This window comes from Pezoporus wallicus, unplaced genomic scaffold (assembly GCF_028554395.1).
Source record: "Pezoporus wallicus isolate ANWC-B61680 ecotype Strahan unplaced genomic scaffold, APGP_CSIRO_Pwel_v1 scaffold_11491, whole genome shotgun sequence".
NCBI lineage: Eukaryota > Metazoa > Chordata > Aves > Psittaciformes > Psittacidae > Pezoporus > Pezoporus wallicus.
Window position 1 is genome coordinate 203,967 of NW_026642649.1, and position 18,026 is coordinate 221,992.

The 18,026-nt window shown below is 47.3% G+C and overlaps 1 protein-coding gene across 1 annotated transcript in view; it reads left to right on the forward strand.

The window, feature by feature from the left end:
- EEPD1 (endonuclease/exonuclease/phosphatase family domain containing 1) overlaps window positions 1-18,026 on the forward strand; it is a 53,690-nt gene that overhangs the window by 13,859 nt on the left and 21,805 nt on the right. The window contains exon 2 of the mRNA XM_057431509.1: window positions 17,392-17,443. Within this exon, the coding sequence (XP_057287492.1) occupies window positions 17,392-17,443 (52 nt within the window). The remainder of the gene's footprint in view (window positions 1-17,391; window positions 17,444-18,026) is intronic.

Consider the following 18,026-nt stretch of genomic DNA (forward strand, 5'->3'; position numbering starts at 1 on the left):
GCTCCAGAAGACTTTGCACACCTCTCAAGGTGCTTGGAGGCCTGAAGAGAAAGAGCAAATAAAGGAAGAAAAGGCAATTTATTCCAGCTAAGCTGTTTCACCTCTTCCTGGGTGTAGCAGGTCAGGAGCCTGGTTGAATTGAGATCTTCTGATGCACCTGGCTGTGCTGCTGTTAGCTCTGCTGGTATTACTAGCAGTGGATGTTAGGATGCTGAAGGAGTTGGTCTGAGGAAGAGGAAGCTGGGGTAGAATGAAAGCTGTGGTCCAAGGTGTGCTGGAGGAGCTCATGCATAGTTTGATGGCTTGGTTTTTCTTCAGGGTGGCTCCTTCTAATTGTGAGAGCCTGTGTGCAGCTTTACCCATGAGCATTTGATCAATGGCACACAGATGGCACCAGCCATTGATCCATAAATTGGTGGTGGGTAGATGTAGGAGACCGCTCGCAGGTTCAGGCCCTAATGTTCAAGTCTTGCCTGTTCTGAACGTTCAAAAATGGTGAGGATAGCCTCTAAAAAATAGCAGGATTAATTCAGGGCTGCACTATCACACAGATGCAAACTGTTGTGGTCCATAACCTCACACCTTTTGCATTCATCCCACAGAGCTGTGCCCTGTGGATAAGGCTGCGTGCCCTGGAGAATGGAAAGCTCAGCTGGGAGGTGGGTAGGATGCTTCAGAGCAAGGTCACACGATGGTACCCATGGCCCACTGCTGTCTGCTAGGAGCTGTGGGGCATGTTCTGGTATGACTTGGAGGGCACGGCAGTTGGAGGAGCGTTGCTGCACGTCCTCCAGCTAACCCACATCCCTTTCACCTCTCACATCCTGTAAGCACGGTGGGTGTTTCCCTTCTTCAAAGAGCGTTTTAGAGCATTATTGTGTTTAGGGATGGGGGTGGGCGACAGAGGAAGGCAAAAGCTCAGCACCCTTGCTCTGTTGGAGTAGCAAATCAGGTGGTTTGCCTGCCACGTGAGAGCTTTCTTCAGCACAGAGCGGGGGGGTGCAATGTTTTGTGGCGATGTTGACTGATCCATAATGTTCCTCCTGGGGGGGGGGGGTAATCCCAGCGAAGTATTGGCTCACCTCGTGGTGTTACCAAACTTCCTTTGCATACTTTGTGCCTGCACACACGTGCATCACCCCTGCTTACTCGTCAGAAGAGGTTGTCTCCCCGCTGCTGGCTTCTTCCTATGTGTCAGTGCAACGTGCATTTGTTTGGGTGCTTTCTGGCTGAGCACAACTGCCACTGCTATTACTGTGCATGTACACGGATAATGGCTTCTTAGAGGGCTGGGAGAGAGCTGAGCTGTCATTTGTCTTTCATAAAGCAGCAACTGGTATCTGAAAACTGGGTTTCTTTGCATAGGCAGAAATGATGCCGTTGACTGCTAACGGCCTGCATGTGGTATGGGAAGAGAGGACCCTGCCATCCAGAGTCTGCCTTTGCAGAGAAGGGAGGAGCATCTCAGTTGAGGAGCTGTTGCAGGGATTGCTCAGCCTCGTTTTTCTGTCCATCCTGACTATTAAATAGTGCTCCAGCCCTGACAGTGAAGTTTTTGCCTGTGCTATTTGTGCTTTCCTCTGAAGAGGAGAAGGAAACTTTGAAATTCTCCTTTCTGCTCCTTTCTTATACCCTGCTTTTTGGGGAAAGCTGCCCTTAGCGTTTTCTTGTGTGGCTGTGTCATGAGGTGTTACGAATGCTGTCATCGCCTTCCTGTGCTCTCCTAGAAAGAGGAAGGCATGACTGCTGCCTCTTCTTGTTTGTAGCCTTTCCTCCCCATGTGTACTGCTTTCCTCATCCTCCGGTGTCCCTACACTGTCACGTGCACATGTGGCAGTGTCCCAAGAGGGGCCACCCCAACTTGCCCTCATTGCCTTGCTGAGTATCCTATGGGCTCAGTAATGGGCTGGCTGTGCCCTGCAGTGTCTGCCCAGTGACCTACCGTCCCCTTCCACTCCATTAGGACTCGCTTTTCCTTCCTTGAGCTCCTTCCCCTGAGGATCGTGCCGCTTCGCAGGGACCTTATTGAGAGCAAGATGCCAAATTGTAATCTTGAGCTCAGCTTTTTTCTTCAGGGAAGTGCTGGTGAATGCTGCTATACCCGCTTTGTTTTCATCATCTGTGACATGGCTCATCTCTTCCCGAGTGCTGCGTTGGGGGGGGGGGGCATGATTTTCTTTATTATCTTAGATGTATATGCCATAGTAATTATTTGAATAACATTAGATTGCTTAAACTAGTGACAGATTGTTGAGCACCCAAAGGGCCATAGGCAGGTCTGTTGTAGGTGAAGGCTGCTGCCATGTTCTGGAAGCCACTGGGAGAGCAGTGAGCCTGATGGAAGGACAGGTCCCTTCTGAAATGCTGCTCCATGGGCTCCGTCAGAAGGTGTGGAGGCTTCCCTTCTGGCTGGGGCATCCTGGGCACCCGGACTGCGAACCAAAATCAGTCCCACTGGAGAAATTAATGTGGTGCCATGTCTGGAAGCTTCAGAACCCTTATGTGTGCTGCACAGCTCTGCTTGGCTGAGGTGGATGTCGCTGTTTCAGAAGGGAGAATGGGCTTGGAGGCAAAGGAGTTTGGTCATGGAGGAATAAGCAAGAAAAGATATGAAATCACCTTTTTGATGCGTGCAGGCTGTGAAGTTATGCTACATTTATGCCCTATTAGAAGTCCAATGAACTACATTAACCTTTCCTACACTGCTAGCACTTGCATAACGTCAGCAGCTTTTTTTCCCCTCTTAAGCTGTGTGGTGGGTGCTGCTTTCCCTTTTTCTCTATAAACCAAAAAAGGCATTCTGTTTTTGCCTCGCCAAGGGAGATAAGACAACTTCCTCTTATTAAATCCTGTGGCAATGCAATCCCAACCACACGGAGCTGACTTCAAGCACGCGGAGACATCTGCCTTTGGCAATTTTTGTCTTTATTGGTGAGACAGAGCCCGTGTTCCTCCTCTGCAGACGTGAATCCCAGTAACCCCTAAGCTGTCTGCCTGGATCCCTGCCTGCACAGGGTTACTTCCGTGCAGGGAGTTCATGCTGCATCCACTCACAGGCAAAAGCACCTTCAATCTTTGCCCTACCCACGCTGCGTAGCACAAATAAGGAGATGGCAAGAGCCACGTGTGGGACCAAATCTCCTTTTCGTGGCTCGCTGAAAGGCTTTACAAGGATATTTTTAGGGCTTTTTCTTTAATCCCCAGCAAACTCACAGCCTCTTAAAAACAAGGATTTGGGTGGTTACTCTTAAGTTCACCTCTGTCCTCTCTAAAGGAAAACCTTTGGTGCCAGCTGATGCGGCAGAATCGTGTTTATTGTCCCCTGTTAGACAGCTGGTGAAGCAGATGTGACAAACTCTCCTTGCTTTAGACCTTCAACTTTGCTGTAGAGCTTAGCAGATACTAGCAGGCTGGTTAAAGAAAATCTCTCTATGGCTGATTTTTGTTGGAACCGGATGATGTTAAGGTCCTTTCCAACCCTAACTGTTCTGTGATTTACAGCTCTACAATTTATGTAATGGTCATTTGTGTAACTTTCTATAGTAACTGGTGATGTACCTGTGTGCTGGCTGTCCCTTGGCAGTTTTCAGCCATCTGTGTTTAATGAGAGCTGTTTAATGACATGAATGTCCCTTCCCATCCTCCCAGCCTGGAGATTCCTCAGGTGCTCTGCATTTGGTTTGAATCTTTATTTGACTGTTGTGATTATTACTTCAAATAGCGTATGGCCTTTTAAGACCAAGCTGTAAGCTGCAGCGTTTTGGTGCTGGGGGACTTATTTGACAAGCTTTGAGGAAGAGACAGCCTGAAACTCCTGCTGCTTGATGGAGTCCTGCTGAGAAGAAAACCACGATGCTTCCCGTTTCTGTCCCGTGCTTCTGGACTACCACTGGCTGTATCCACTGAGTTTCTCCTGCCTCTACTGTCAGAATGAATCCTCCAGAAACCAGCGCTTGCAAACTGCAATCAAAATGATAGCTAGGAACTGTTGAAGGCCAGGCTGGATGTGGTTCTGGGCAACCTGACCTAGTTGAAGATGTCCCTGCTCATTGCAGGGGAGTTGCACTAGGTGAACTTTGAAGGTTCCTTCTAACCTGAACTATTCTGTGTTTCTATGATTCTGTTTGGACAAATCAGAAAAAGAAGAAAAAGATGGTGTGTGCTCCAAAAATGAGAGCGATGATCCAAATAGAAAAGAGTAAATGATGAAGTAATGAATAATGCCTGAATGCTTTCCTTAAATCTGAAGTAGGAGCCCTTGACACTATATAATTAGCACATATATAATGCTTTCATGCACTGCAAAATGTCTAAATGAGGCATTAAGGAGTGAGGTGGTCTAAGAGGTGACGGCTGGACTTGATAATCTTAAAGGTCTTTTCCAATCTGGTTGATTCTGATGAAGAGGAGAAGGCTGTGGCCCAGGACTGTAGTCATCACGGTCACCTCTGGCACCTGCTCAGCACTGCTGCCCTTCAGGGGAGATGGAGCTCTGCCATGTGGTCCTCCCAGGAGGGCAGATGTAGTCCCCATGGTTGTGGTGCCGGTAGTGCTGTTGTGTTTCAGTGTGATGCTGCTCTGCCTGCCTTGGTGCAATATTCCTTATCAAACCGGAGCTCTCCGAGGCTGGCACTACTTTGTTTGTTTTGGTGGTGGTTTCTTTATTGCTCTGACAAATGTTGGTTGTATTTGTCATAAGGAAGGGGGAAAGCCGTGACTGATGGCTGCATCGAAAGGAGCGCGGCCAGCAGGTCAAGGGAGGGGATCCTGCCCCTCTGCTGTGCAAGGGGGAGACCCCCCTGCAGCCCTGATCCAGCTCTGGGGCAGCAGCACAGGAGGGACGTGGAGCTGTTGGAGTGAGTGCAGAGGAGGCCATGGAGATGCTGCGAGGGCTGGAGCAGCTCTGCTCTGGAGCCAGGCTGAGAGAGCTGGGCTGGGGCAGCCTGGAGAAGAGAAGGCTCCTGAAGGGGAGACCTGAGAGCAGCTCCAGTGCCTGAAGGGGCTGCAGGAAACCTGGAGAGGGGCTTGGGCCAAGGGATGCAGGGACAGGCCAAGGGGAATGGCTTTAACCGGCCAGAGGGGAAAAGAACAGTACCTGTTTTTGCTAGTGACACAAGCTGCTGTGTATGTACCCTTGTGACACTCTTGATTTGAAGCTTGTTATTCCACATAGACGTAGTCCACAGTTCATAACTTCCACTGATATTTTCCACGATCTTCATATTTCTCCTCTTTTATAGAAGAAATAAATGAGTTTTAAGGACGTTCCTTACTGATGAGGTTTGTTCTGATCTCAGTCACAAGCTACTAGAACAAAAAGACTGCTGTGATAAATGAATATAAAATAGCCCAATTGTGCTATTTTCTAAGCACATATTAGAAAAAGGGAAAAACCTTCGGCTGTGCTGTGTGCTTCAAGGGATTTTTTTAACGTAGCACATTAATACCCCTGTGCCCGAGAATGCCAGACTGGGTTAGGAGCCCAGAGAGGCTCAAATAAAGGATTAGTCACCCTCCTCCTCCCCTGTTCCAGAGGTGGGACTGACATGACTGTGGTTGCATGGTGGGTGAGATCTCCTCTGCAGTATCTTTTGGTCGAATGTTTCACAACAATGAGTACTCCTTCTTGGGGAGCAGCTTTAATCCTGACAGCAGCTCCCAGCCCAGGAAGCTTGGGAGCCACTGAATGAGGCGCTTACATGGAGCATGGTGGCATCCCGTTATGTGAGGTGAGAGCAGGGGGAGGAAAGCAGGGAGGCTGCTTGCTGCCTTGTCCTCTGAAGAATCCATCACAAGCTATTCTTGGGATGGGAGAAAGGAAACATTGCCTGACCCATGTGTCTAGCCAGATAAACCTACTCCTATGTCAACAAAGACTGTTGGGGTAGCATGTATTCACTACACAGGGTAATTACCCTTTATGATGGTTGTTATGCTGTATAACAGTCCGTAATTTGAGGGAGTGGCTGCAGTAGAAGTTGACAGCACTGCAGTCCGTAAGGTCCTGGGGAAACTTGGCTAGGTCAACAGAAGCTTTATGGGGTTCAAAAGGAAGTGCATAGCCTAGCACTGCGGGTAAAATAACCCCTTGCTTTAGTACAAGTGGGCAACTGGCTCATTTGGAATCATCAGAGCAGGCGTTAGAGGAAGCTGCCTCACTCAGAAGTTAGTGCGGCACTGGAAGAGGTGATCTCGAGGCCATGGAGTCTGAAGTGTTTTGGAGGTTTTCAAGACTCAGCTGGGTGAAGCCACAGCTAGCATCATGGTAGACCTATGCTGAGGGGGTTGTTGCATCAGGTGGCCTCCTTTGAGCAACGTTTCCGTGCCTGTGGTTCTGCAGCATCCCTGCAGACACCCGGGGTTCGGTTTGGTTTGGTTGGTGGGGGTTCTTGTCTTCATCACGCAGTCTCCAGGAGTATTCTGGGATGCACTAGAACAAGTGAATGGTAACGGCCCGTGGAAACGGGCTGCAGTCTGCTCTGCTCTCTGTTTGTTGCGTATGTTCCTTTTGATCGGTCTGTCCCTTCTGCTTGGTGTGTCTGTGCTGGAAGGCTCGCAGCGCACTGAGCAGAGGCTGGTGTGAGGACAGCAGTGCGCTGGGATGGTGCCCACTCAGCCGGTTTTTCCGACTTTGAGAGCTGAGGAAGGGATTACCTTCTCTCCCAGATTAGAGTTGCAGCTATGTGATGCATCCCTGGAGGTTTAAATCAAAACCTCTCTCTGTTACTCTGATACTCAGAGCAAAGGCTGTATGAGGTTGTGTCTTTCGGCTAACCGGAGGCTTAAGCTTCATGTAGCCCCCATCACACTTCAAAGACATTAATAAAGTAAAAAACAACTGGAGTGATAGAAAGACCATCTGGCCTGCTATTTGGGTTAACGTTCTATAAATGGCACTCCAAATGCCCCATAGGCTAAATTCCCTGTTCTAAAGCAGTATCATGTGGTGCTATAGATGAAGGATACCAGTCTTCCAGTGCCTAAGGAGGGCCTATGAGAAATCTGGAGAGGGGCTTGGGACAAGGGCGTGCAGGGACAGGCCAAGGGGAATGGCTTTAACCTGCCCGAGGGGAGACTGAGCTGAGCTCTTAGGCAGAAGCTCTTCCCTGTGAGGGTGCTGAGGCGCTGGCACAGGGTGCCCAGAGAAGCTGTGGCTGCCCCATCCCTGGCAGTGTTCAAGGGCAGGTTGGACACAGGGGCTTGGAGCAAGCTGCTCCAGTGGAAGGTGTCCCTGCCTGTGGCAGGGGTTGGAGCTGGAGGAGCTTTAAGGTCCCTTCAACCCAAACCAGGCTGGGATTTCATGACACTTCTGTAATTAGCTCTTGGAAAGGAGGCTTCTAACTTTTTACCCTTACATGACACATGTTTTTCTTATCTGATCTGTGCTCTCTGTGGGCTCTTGCAGATGTGACAATGGGCAGATTGTTATTTTCTGACTACAGCATTCTTTGTGTTTCTGGTGACCTGAGAATGCAGCATCAGCATAAACAAAATTCTTTATAGCTTGACATTAACTCCCCTTGTGAGCAGCTTTACCTGGTTGTTTTCAGTGCCGTTCCTGACACTTGGGTGTGTGCAAGACAGAGGAGTGCCATCTGCCCTGAAATATCAAACTCTTTTTTTTCAGCCTTTGCTCTCTCTGGCTCACTTCTTTCCCCAGTTTTCCATTTCTTTACATCACGTTTTGGAATGTGCAGTTGAGCTCAGTTTTAGGAGGATGGGTGCACGTTCGTGTCCCTTTGAAGCTTGGGTACCAAATAGTTCTGGGTTTTGTAATCTTCAAGTGTGCTAGCCAAGAGCCGGTTTTGAGGAGGTCTCATCTCCTGCTCCTTTCCTTCTCCACACGGTACAGATGTACAAAGAGAACGGCCCAGTTGTTGGCAGCGGGTCCTGACACTGTTTGTAAGACAACGTAAGCTGCTCATGAAAGAGCCATACAGTGCCCTTGACCAAAGCACTGCGCTTCATTTCTGCACTGCTCCTTTCCCCTCATCACAGTGCCTCTCCTCAGGGATTTCATTGGTGGCTCTCTGAGAACCTCTTGTCTATGTTCTCCTATTTTAATCCCAGGTGTTCGGCCTCTCCCCCCCGTTAGAACCATTCTGCTTTGGCATGAAGTCTTCTGCAGAAGGTGCTGATATGAAACACACAATTGCTGTTGGCGCTCTGCCAGCCTCTTCAAAGTAGGAGCCAGCTTTTGAGGTTAAATCTCATTGTTAAGAGCGTACTATAAAAGGCTTTGAAATTCTGTGTACAGATGCAGCCAGGAAGCTGCAGTACTCGTTGTGAGCTGCCAGGCTGGTTCTGCCACCAAACCGTAGCGTTGCTCTTGGGCCTGTATTTAACAAAATGAGCTGGCTTCACTGTAAGGCTTTTAACTGGGCAAACCCATTCCTCTGAGAGGAGGATGTGCATGTAGGACAGGGTAATATTGCATTCAGTTTCTGGGAGTGAATAAGGGGATATGAGGGCATTTCACGTAAGAGCTTGATGGCATAGGGTTCACATACTGGACAGAGAAGGGGGACCAAACTGTTTCACATCACGTTTTATTGCTTTCCAAGTTCAAATCTGTTTTGCATGGACACAGAGGTAAATTCTCCAAGTAGAGTCCCCATGAATCGCTTTGCCTCCCAAGGTCCTATAACTTTGGGGTAGCTGCGTTCTTCATGGCAGAACGATAGCGTGGTGGTGCAGCCTTTCCCAACATGCCCATCTGACCTAAGGAAGGACTGCTCAGTTTTTCCACTGCTGCAGTAGGGCTGGGTAGGATTGGAGGAGATGCTGTTTCTGGAACTAAGAAGCTCCACTCCAGCAGGGAATGATTCAGAAAATCTGGAAAAAGAGCCAAATACCAGAGACCACTGGCACTGTACCGCAATGCCTGTGTTTGGAAGCTCTGTCACCTTTTGGGTTTTAGGAGCTTCTACAGTTTCTGGTTTCCGCCTCGGTCTCCTCCCTCGTTGGACAGATTTGAATAATGCAGTGCCAGTTAAATAACTTGCCCATGTCCAGTTTTAATGAGTCAGAAGAAATCAATGTTGCTGCAGACACAGCACTCTCTGTGGGCCTCCCTCTCCCTGCAGAGTTACAAGGAAACAGGCGTCCTCTGAAGAGTTAAAAAATGAATAAAAACTAATCCAAAGGCTGTGAATGTTACACAGCATTTCCCCTCATTTCAGAGCCACTGGACACAAGGTGAGCTGGTCCGAAGGGAGATGTTACGAGTAAGGAAGAAATATAGTAAAAAATGCAATATGGAAGAAGGAAAATAGATTTTGCCATGTTATAAATTAAACTAAAAGCCAGCTGCCCCCCTTTTTTAACACAGGCAACTGGTTTTGGTTTGCTGTGTGTCGGGAGTGAGCTGAAACAACTTGTGTGTTTTTTGTGAGTAAATGTAACTGTCATCAGACTGTTCCCCCTGCACTTGCAGCAGTATTCCATTCTGCTGCCTGAATTATTGTGTAGTGAAGTGTTTGGCACCGGAGTAACCAGTGGAGGAGTAAGTGGAAGTAGTGACAGAGAAGCCTCCTGGATTGTCACCCTGAGGTCTGAATGATGGTGGAAGTTAATCTGCATTTTGCCACTGCCTGTACCTAGTCCCCATTAGTAGATATATGCAGGCAAGATTGCTGCTTTCAATGTAATTTAATGGAGGTATTTGATTTGCTGCTGCTTTATTCATTAGCTACTGCTCTGTAATCATAGAATCATAGAATAGTTAGGGTTGGAAGGGACCTTAAGATCATCCTGTTCCAACCCCCCTGCCATGGGCAGGGGCACCTCACACTAAACCATGTCACCCAAGGCTCTGTCCAACCTGGCCTTGAACACGGTCGGGGATGGAGCATTCACAACCTCCCTGGGCAACCCATTCCAGTGCCTCACCACCCTAACAGGAAAGAATTTCCTCCTTAGATCCAATCTAAACTTCCCCTGTTTAAGTTTGAACCCGTTACCCCTTGTCCTGTCACTACAGTCCCTCATGAAGAGTCCCTCCCCAGCATCCCTATAGCCCCCCTTCAGATACTGGAAGGCTGCTATGAGGTCTCCACGCAGCTTCTCTTCTCCAGGCTGAACAGCCCCAACTTTCTCAGCCTGTCTCCATAGAGGAGGTGCTCCAGTCCCTGATCATCCTCGTGGCCTCCTCTGGACTTGTTGCAACAGTTCCATGTCCTTTTTATGTTGAGGACACCAGAACTGCACACAGTACTGCAAGTGAGGTCTCACAAGAGCAGAGCAGAGGGGCAGGATCACCTCCTTCGACCTGCTGGTCACGCTCCTTTGGATGCAGCCCAGGACATTGTTGGCTTTCTGGGCTAATCGTTACGTTACTGGCAGCCTCAGTCCTTCTGTGGTTTCATCTCATGAGTTTGGGAATTTGGGGGTTATTTTCAACTGCCCCGTCTATTTTAAACCCTTCTAAAACCAAAAAAAAATCAACAAATAATGCCTTGGAACAGACTGATCCTTTGAGCCATTTCCCTAATTAACCTTTGCCCCTCAGGAATCGGCTTTGGTTCTGTTCAATCAAGTGCAATGTATCCCAGTCCTTAATAACCAACATCTCCTCTGAGGACCTTGGAAATGTTCCATGACTTCTCTAACTGCTGCCCCTCTTAGCATTGCACCAGCGTGCAGGGACAGCGCTGGAGAAGAATAGGTAGGACTAACAAGAGGACAGCAAGAGAAAAGGCCATAGGAAGGTCTGTAATTTAGCAAAGTGTTTCTAAAAAGTGCATCTAGCTCAGGGCTTATGTTTTCAGTACTCTGCACCGCAGATGGAGATGGGTTAGCAGAACTTTATGAGCATAATGAATAAGACAGTTTATGCGTGCACTCACTGCATGCACCCAAAAGGATGCCTCTTTTGTGACTTCCTCTGATTTAAAAGTTTGAGGGGAATTTTTGGAAAGGGAGACTTTGTACAGGTGGAAACAAGCAGATGATGCCCTGCCTCCTTCCCCTTAGCTGAAAAAAGAATTAGGCTTTGAGACATGATCCTGTATGTGGAGGAGAAAGTAAATAGGATGCTTCCCTGCTGCTCTTAATCCTCTCTATGATGGACCCCCCCCAGAATTAGCATCAGTGCCCTGCTGAGCATCAGTGCCTCACCACTCAGGAGACACCTTTTCTGTGTAGATGGACAAGAAAAAGATGATGTTTCCTTAGCGTCACGGAGTGTCTGGGAGTTTTGAGCAGTTCCCCTCTTAATTTCACTGTGCATGACCTGCCTGTATGCACAGCAGCATGGATTTCATCCCTTTGGAAAGAGCTTGGAATGAGTGTTCCCAAGGAGGAGGTCAAGAAGGCTTCCAGGTCTCAAATATAACATGGGGACTCTCACGCTTTCTGTTGCCACTTGTGGGTTGGGTCATTTTGTGAGCATGTCTTCCTTCCTTCCAGAGTGCTAGGAAGAAGTTCTTGCAACCTCCCTTTTTGGTTTTGCACTGTGCATTGGGAACACACAGTGTCCAGGGTTTATGCATCATCGTTCCTTCCCTGCAGTGGTATACCTGTGCTGAAACCACAGCATCATGTGGACGTAAATCAGCCCCTCAATGCTAAGTTTATAGGTCCTGCAAAGTGATGGCTTTGCTGCAGGTGTAGGAAAGAGAACAGCAAGGAGAGAGCTGCGTGTTGGAGAGGAGTGAAAGAGCATCCCTGGACCCAGGGAACCGCTCAAATGGGAAAAGAAAGGAGTGAACTGTTTCAGTTGCCTCCTGCCTGTTAGGTTGGGTGATGCTGTTATCCCCCCCAAGCTCAGTAGTAACCATCAATAATGCATGTTTTCCCCCTTTTAGTTCCATTACAATTTCCTTTCTCCCCATGACAAATACTCCAGTCACTCACACAATGTAATAGTATCCACGGATGCAAACACTGGGGGAACAGTGTTTGTATACCAATTTGCTTGATGGATTTCAGCTTCTCTGCTCCTTCCATTTACTCCTGGTTCCCTTTCAGCTACAGTGCCTTGATCTGCTTTTGGGTTTCAAACCATTCTGCAGGCAAATCAATGATGACTAGACAGCAAAGAACACATCCGGACTGCAAAAATTAGCTCTAAATAGATTTACATATATGTATCTATGTATGTATCGTTTCTATCAAGATTATGTTCATCAAACTATATATAAAATTTATAATAGCTATTTAACATATAATATGAATATATAATGTCTTTAAATACACATGATATGATAATATAGATATAAATAAGGTAAATAGATATCTAATTTTTTCTCTAAAGGAAATCCATCTCCCTGTTTTTATTCTGCTTTCTAGTTACTGTAGATGTATTTTCTCCTGCGACTCTCCCAGATCATTTTATGGTGTCATTAGCTGGCAGCCAGTCCCAAAGCTGGGACTTTAGATGGCATGGTATTCCTACCCAGGCCCATCAGTTTACTTCATAAGCAATCTGATGTCTTCCAGCAGCTGTTAAGATGTGGCAGCAGACAGGGTTTTTCCCTTTCCTTTAAGGGGTGATTGAGAAGATGCAAATGCTTTTAGTGGAAAAGGAGAAACCGGTTTTATTTCCTTGCCAGACTTCGTAGGGGCTGATGGAGGAAGTTTATGGGGCTGAAAGTCATTAAACATGTTTTTATTCCTTCTTCTGTCTCCTTTTGGTTTTACTGGGGTTTGAGTAAACAGGGTCCGGGGGGAAGGACACCTTTTAAAGTGGGATATGCCAGCAGAAATGAGCTGTTTTTTCCCAGTCCATGCATTGATGAACGACTTTAAATGTTGCTCCTTCACTGTAAAGGCTGCACAAACCCTGCGACGGTCACTTCCCCATCCTTATTGTTAACTCACCAACCACCAAAGGAAGAACAGGGCTGGGATGTGAATGGTGAGGAAACAGAGCATGCTGTTTGGGAGGAGAGCTGGGGACTGAGGTCAGGGATGGGGAGAGCAGGCAGCTGATGGGGAGGGCTCCCTCCCAGGTACCAAGGGTGGTCAGCACGGCTCAGCTGCGTTTTGTTTTCCAGCTCTCATGTTTCATACCCATCTCTTAGAGCAGAACTGATTCAGGAGTGAGGCCAGTTTATGCAGATACACAAATACCATTTTAGAACTCAAATTCAATGACCCAGGGGGTTTTGTACTGTTCTTTTTGTTAACTAACCCAAACGTAAGTCTGTCATCAAGCACTTCTGTTGTGTGCATCCGTGCTCTTCTCTTTGGGTATGTAAGTCATCTGTAAAATGTTCACCATGGACCACAACATCGTTATGATATCTCATCTCAAGAGCAAAGGGAAAAGTTTATGGACTGAAAGGGAAGGAGGAGGGGAATGATTTAATGATGCTCAGAACAGCAGTTTGGGGTTGAGTGGTTTTTATACAGGCTATTTATGATCGTGTCTGTGAGCCGAGCTGGAGCATGATTCGGCACAGCTGTCTGCTGAATAAGGAGCCAGAAAGCTAAGAGAAGTCAAATGGCATTTCTTGATGTTGTTAACTTCAGTCAGGCTCGTGCGCTGACTCACAGAAAGCATGAGGGTTTTGGAAAAACCTCAGGCCCCAGGCAAAGATGTATGAGCTTGCAAAGCAAATTGAGGCCAGCCCTCAGTTCACATTGCTGCTGGGTGACAAACCTGGGCTGGAGATGATGTGCTGCACCGATCCATGGGAGACGGGCGGTGCTGGCTGCCCGAGGAGCTCTGCTCTTCGTGTGCCAGGATGTATAAGTGAAGTGGCAGCAAATGTGGCTGTTCTGGCGTGCCTGGAGGCTCCCTGTGCCCCAGCTCTCTGCAGGCTAAGGAGGCACAGAGAGCCAAGATGCAGGCAGTGGGCCTGCCAGCTTCCAGCTGGGATCTTGTGCGCTGCTTTTGCAGCCCCCCTGCATCCTGGTGCCTAGCAGCTTCTGTAGGATGCCATCATGATGCTTCAGTGCTTCACTGGTGCTGATCACTGAACTTATTGCTTCACATTTTCCTCACTTGTCATCCCCTTTTTCTCAGAATTCCCATTCTGCGCTGAATGGGAGCCTCAGCTCCTCTCTGGGGTCAGCTCAGCAGAGGCAGGTCACTGAAGTCTGGAGACCTTCTCCTTTAGTGCTGACAGCCAAGTGACCTATGTCCCCAATGGTTGCAATTCTAATGCTGTGCAGGGGTGGTCCAGAAGCTGGCTGTAATTCTGGTTCTCCTCTACCCCTATGCTGGGGCACCCTTCAAAGGGGTTTTGGAGGAAGCAGCTTCTCTTCCTCAAGTGCATTCTGCATGAATGGTTCTTGCATCTGACTTGCATGGTAGTTTGTGTCTATGCCATCTGGCTTGCTGCAGAGCCACAGCTGCATTGGATTGCAGGCAGAGGACCCTGAGTTGTTTCTTAGGAAGTCCCTGACATCCCCGTTTCAAGAGCAGATGGGGTTTTATGGGCAGTGTGAACTCGAGCTGGGAAGTGAAGCTCAATGCAAATCAAACTGTGGCTCACGGCGAATAGGAATGCACCAACCAGCAAGGGACCTATTGGCAAGTTTGTAGTGCAAAAGGCTGCTAAAAAGGCTCACATTATTCCTGGGTATGTGGGATTAGAGAGAGGAACCCAAGGCTATGTGTTTTTAAGTAAGAAGACCTTGAGGGAAGGATTGCGATGCTGCCCCAAGGAACAGAAATGTGCTTTAGCTATAGGCATTTGCTTAGCACTGTGACTAGTCTTCTGGAAACCAAAAGGAATTCCCTCAGAGGAGAATGCTGTGGGTCACCCCTGGCCAAGGAAGGAGGGAGTCGTGTTTCCTTGACAGCACATCACGGTTGTGTATTTGTACAGCTGGAGGAGAGTCCCTCACCCTGAGCCCTGCATGTTTTCAGGTCTTTTGAGTGTGCCGGAGGTGCCAGGTTATTAAATGCAATAGCTTTGGTTAAATAGATCATGCAAGTAATGGAGGCAGGGAGTATTTTTAACAGAGCTTCAGATACAGCAAGGCCATCTTTATCGAGCTGGTGTAGTTACTTGCGTTGCAGGTTTCTCAACACTATGCTTTAAGGCTGGTGCAGTGGAGCAGGTGCTCCAGGATCCAAAAGGTTTCTTCAGGAAATAAGGTTTTTCTATGACTTCATTCACGAGGTACTGTTTGCATGGCACAGATGAAGAAGAAAGAAATGACACCGGGGCACATAAACAGGGTACTGAAGTGTGCTATCATAGACAGCAAGGTCTTGAGCTTCAGCACTGGCTTTTGGTGGCTCTCCTTGCATTTCTGCTTTAGTAGGGATCCTCCTTCCCTCTCAGTTACTGATTGTATTCCTGTGTGTTTGAAATGGTGGGTGAGCACACAAGCTGCAAGCAGCAGACGTAGTTGTGAGTTGCTTTCAGAGTTTGTAGGATTGCTGATGGAGTGCATAAATGAGTGGCCTGATGTCTTTGCAAAGCATAAAGCCCCCAAAGCAGCAGCCTTGAAAGAAGCTGCATTTCTAAGCCAACACTGCATAAAGTAGCAGATACTAACACTGATTGGAATTGCTGGAAGAAATAGCAGTAAATAACTAGCTGTCGAGCAGTTTTCCAGGTATTGGTCTGTAATGCAATGGGCAGAGAGCATCTGTGATGCTGCTTCAAGGAAAGAAGTATCTTGGAGCAGGGTCTATGAAAGCTGATATTTGCATTTACTGATTGCTTTTGACCCAGAAAAAATACTTGAAAGAGTGAAGCACTGGGCAGACACTGATCTCTGTGCACTGATAACTGTAGAGGGAAGGCTTTTTTTCACCAAGAGTTAAACCAGTGTTGTTGCAAATCACATAGCAGCACTGAATTCGGATTTGCTTCTGGCCTTGCATATGCAGTATCTCTGCAGGATGTAAACGTTTTCTGTGGGTTTTTCACCTCTAAACAAGAGTACAGCATCCCTGTAAACACAGCGAGATAAGGTAAGAAGATTCCTGCCCCCTGTTTTATTGCTTGCTTCTGTGTAACTTGGTATTCTTTGTTTTAAATAGAAACGTGCCGGTTGAAGGAGTTCTTGTGGGGCTTTACTAGTGTAAATGGGAAGGAGGGTAGGTTTGTGCTGTAAGAAGATGATCTCCAATGAGAACAGTACCTGCATTTGCAGCAGGCTCTCTCTTTCTTCTGCAGTGTCAGATAATCCACAATTAATGTCCTAGAAATAAATCAGTCAACTGGGAGAAGCAGCCTTGGTTGATAAATTCTGCCTTTTCATGACCAAGTGATCAAAAAGTTTCTGGTTTCAAAAGGAGAAAGACAAAAGCAGTTTGTATAACAAACCCCTTGCTGTATAGCTTGCAGGAGGGAATGGCAAAATGTGGGGTTTTTCGATGCACCTTCCAGTTCAGCTGAATGCTTGTGTGCAGCACAAATGGGAACAGAAAATCGTGTGCCCCCTGCTTGGGCTTTAATGGAATACCTTTCTCCTGATTATCCTGTTGTTTTCTGAACTATCTCCACCCTCTCTGTCTTAGTCATAATAGCCTCTACAGGCTGGAAATGTATGGAGCTATTTTATAATTCATTGGCTTTTTATGATGGTCTGAAGGCACCTGAAAACTAGAAGTACATTAAAGTAAAAGCACATTTGTGTTTAGGGCTTAGGCTGTGAATACCTGTAGTGGAAAGCATTGTAACAGGGTAGAAGGACACGATTAAAGCTCTGTTTTGCCAGCTGCTGTCACAGGATGGATTTACATGATTAATGTGTAAGATGTCAGTGGACGCTCAAGAATTATGCAGCATTGCTCTGAGGTTTTGAAAGAGGGATAAAACTTCTTGTAGTACGTGGCCAATTATATCCTTTGGCAGACTTGGTGGGTGGCATGTACTGCCCCGGGGAACTGAAGTTCCTCTCTCATTTCATTAACCATATAGTCAATCTAAAGCTTGAAGTAGGCACCGAAGCTGTGAAGAGCTAAAACTTAGGTGGGCTGAACATCAACTGTGTCATCTTAAAGTAGATGCCTGGCTCCATAGGTGGATGTGTTGCTGTTCCCTTCTACTCCCTGGCTAAGGTAACTGCTGTGAGTGCCCAGGGATGGGGAGGTGTGATGTGGCCTCACCAGTGCTGCGCAGAGGGGCAAGATCGCCTCCTTGAACCTGTTGTGGGACCCAGAGAAACCTGTTGGTACTGAAGAACAAAGCTGACTAAACCCAGTAGAAATGTTGAGAGTCTTCCCTTGTGTTTATCATTCAGAAGATCCTTAATTGTTCATTTAAGGCATTGAAAATGTAATGATTAATGCACTTCCTCTGTAAGGTGAATTCAGGCATGCTTTTAAGTTGGAAACCAGAAAATCTTGTTTGCTGCTTCTACAGGCTGCTTTGTGAAGTGGGAGGATAAAAAGAGAGCTTCAGTTCTGCTGTTACTTGTGTTTCTGTAATGCTTGCAATGGAGTGATTCATTCTTTTCTTTCTCTGTTTTTTGTTACAGTATCAAGCTTTTGGCTGTACAGGAGCTGGTTGATAGAGAAGCTCTGGAAAAGGTATTTTAAAACGTATCTAATTGTCCTAATACATTTAAACTCTTAAGCCCCTGTTTTAGCTGGGCTTCCAGCTTTAAGGAAAATCATGCGGCATAAAATAGGACGTCTACCGTCTACCTAGCTGTGTAGTATGTGAGGTCAGAGGGATGTTGTTTTAGCCAAGTTGATGGCGTGCTTTTGGTGTTTTCTGATCCTGCAGTGGGCTTGGGGTGAGCAGTGCCCCCAGCCTGCTCATATTAGCTTTCCTGAAATCAGTTCCTGCTAACAGCTAAGTAGATGATTTGAACCAACAAAGATGAATGCCTGAAGCAGAGTGAGTGGTTGAGGAGTCCCCTTTGAACATCCAGCTCAGAAGAATGGCAGGAGGTGCCTTGGCAAGAATATGGTTTAATTTAGTGATAAACAGATCAAAGCAGCCAACTATTCCACATTGGTCCTAGCAGCAACAGCTGAGTATATGGTGTTTATTATTAGCTTCAGCTCTCCCCCTGTCTGTCTTGTGCAGGGATAGGCCTGCCTTTAAGCCTAGCCTTCCAGGGAGCTGAGGGATGTGCCATCCATCACTGTCCCAGGGATGGTGAGG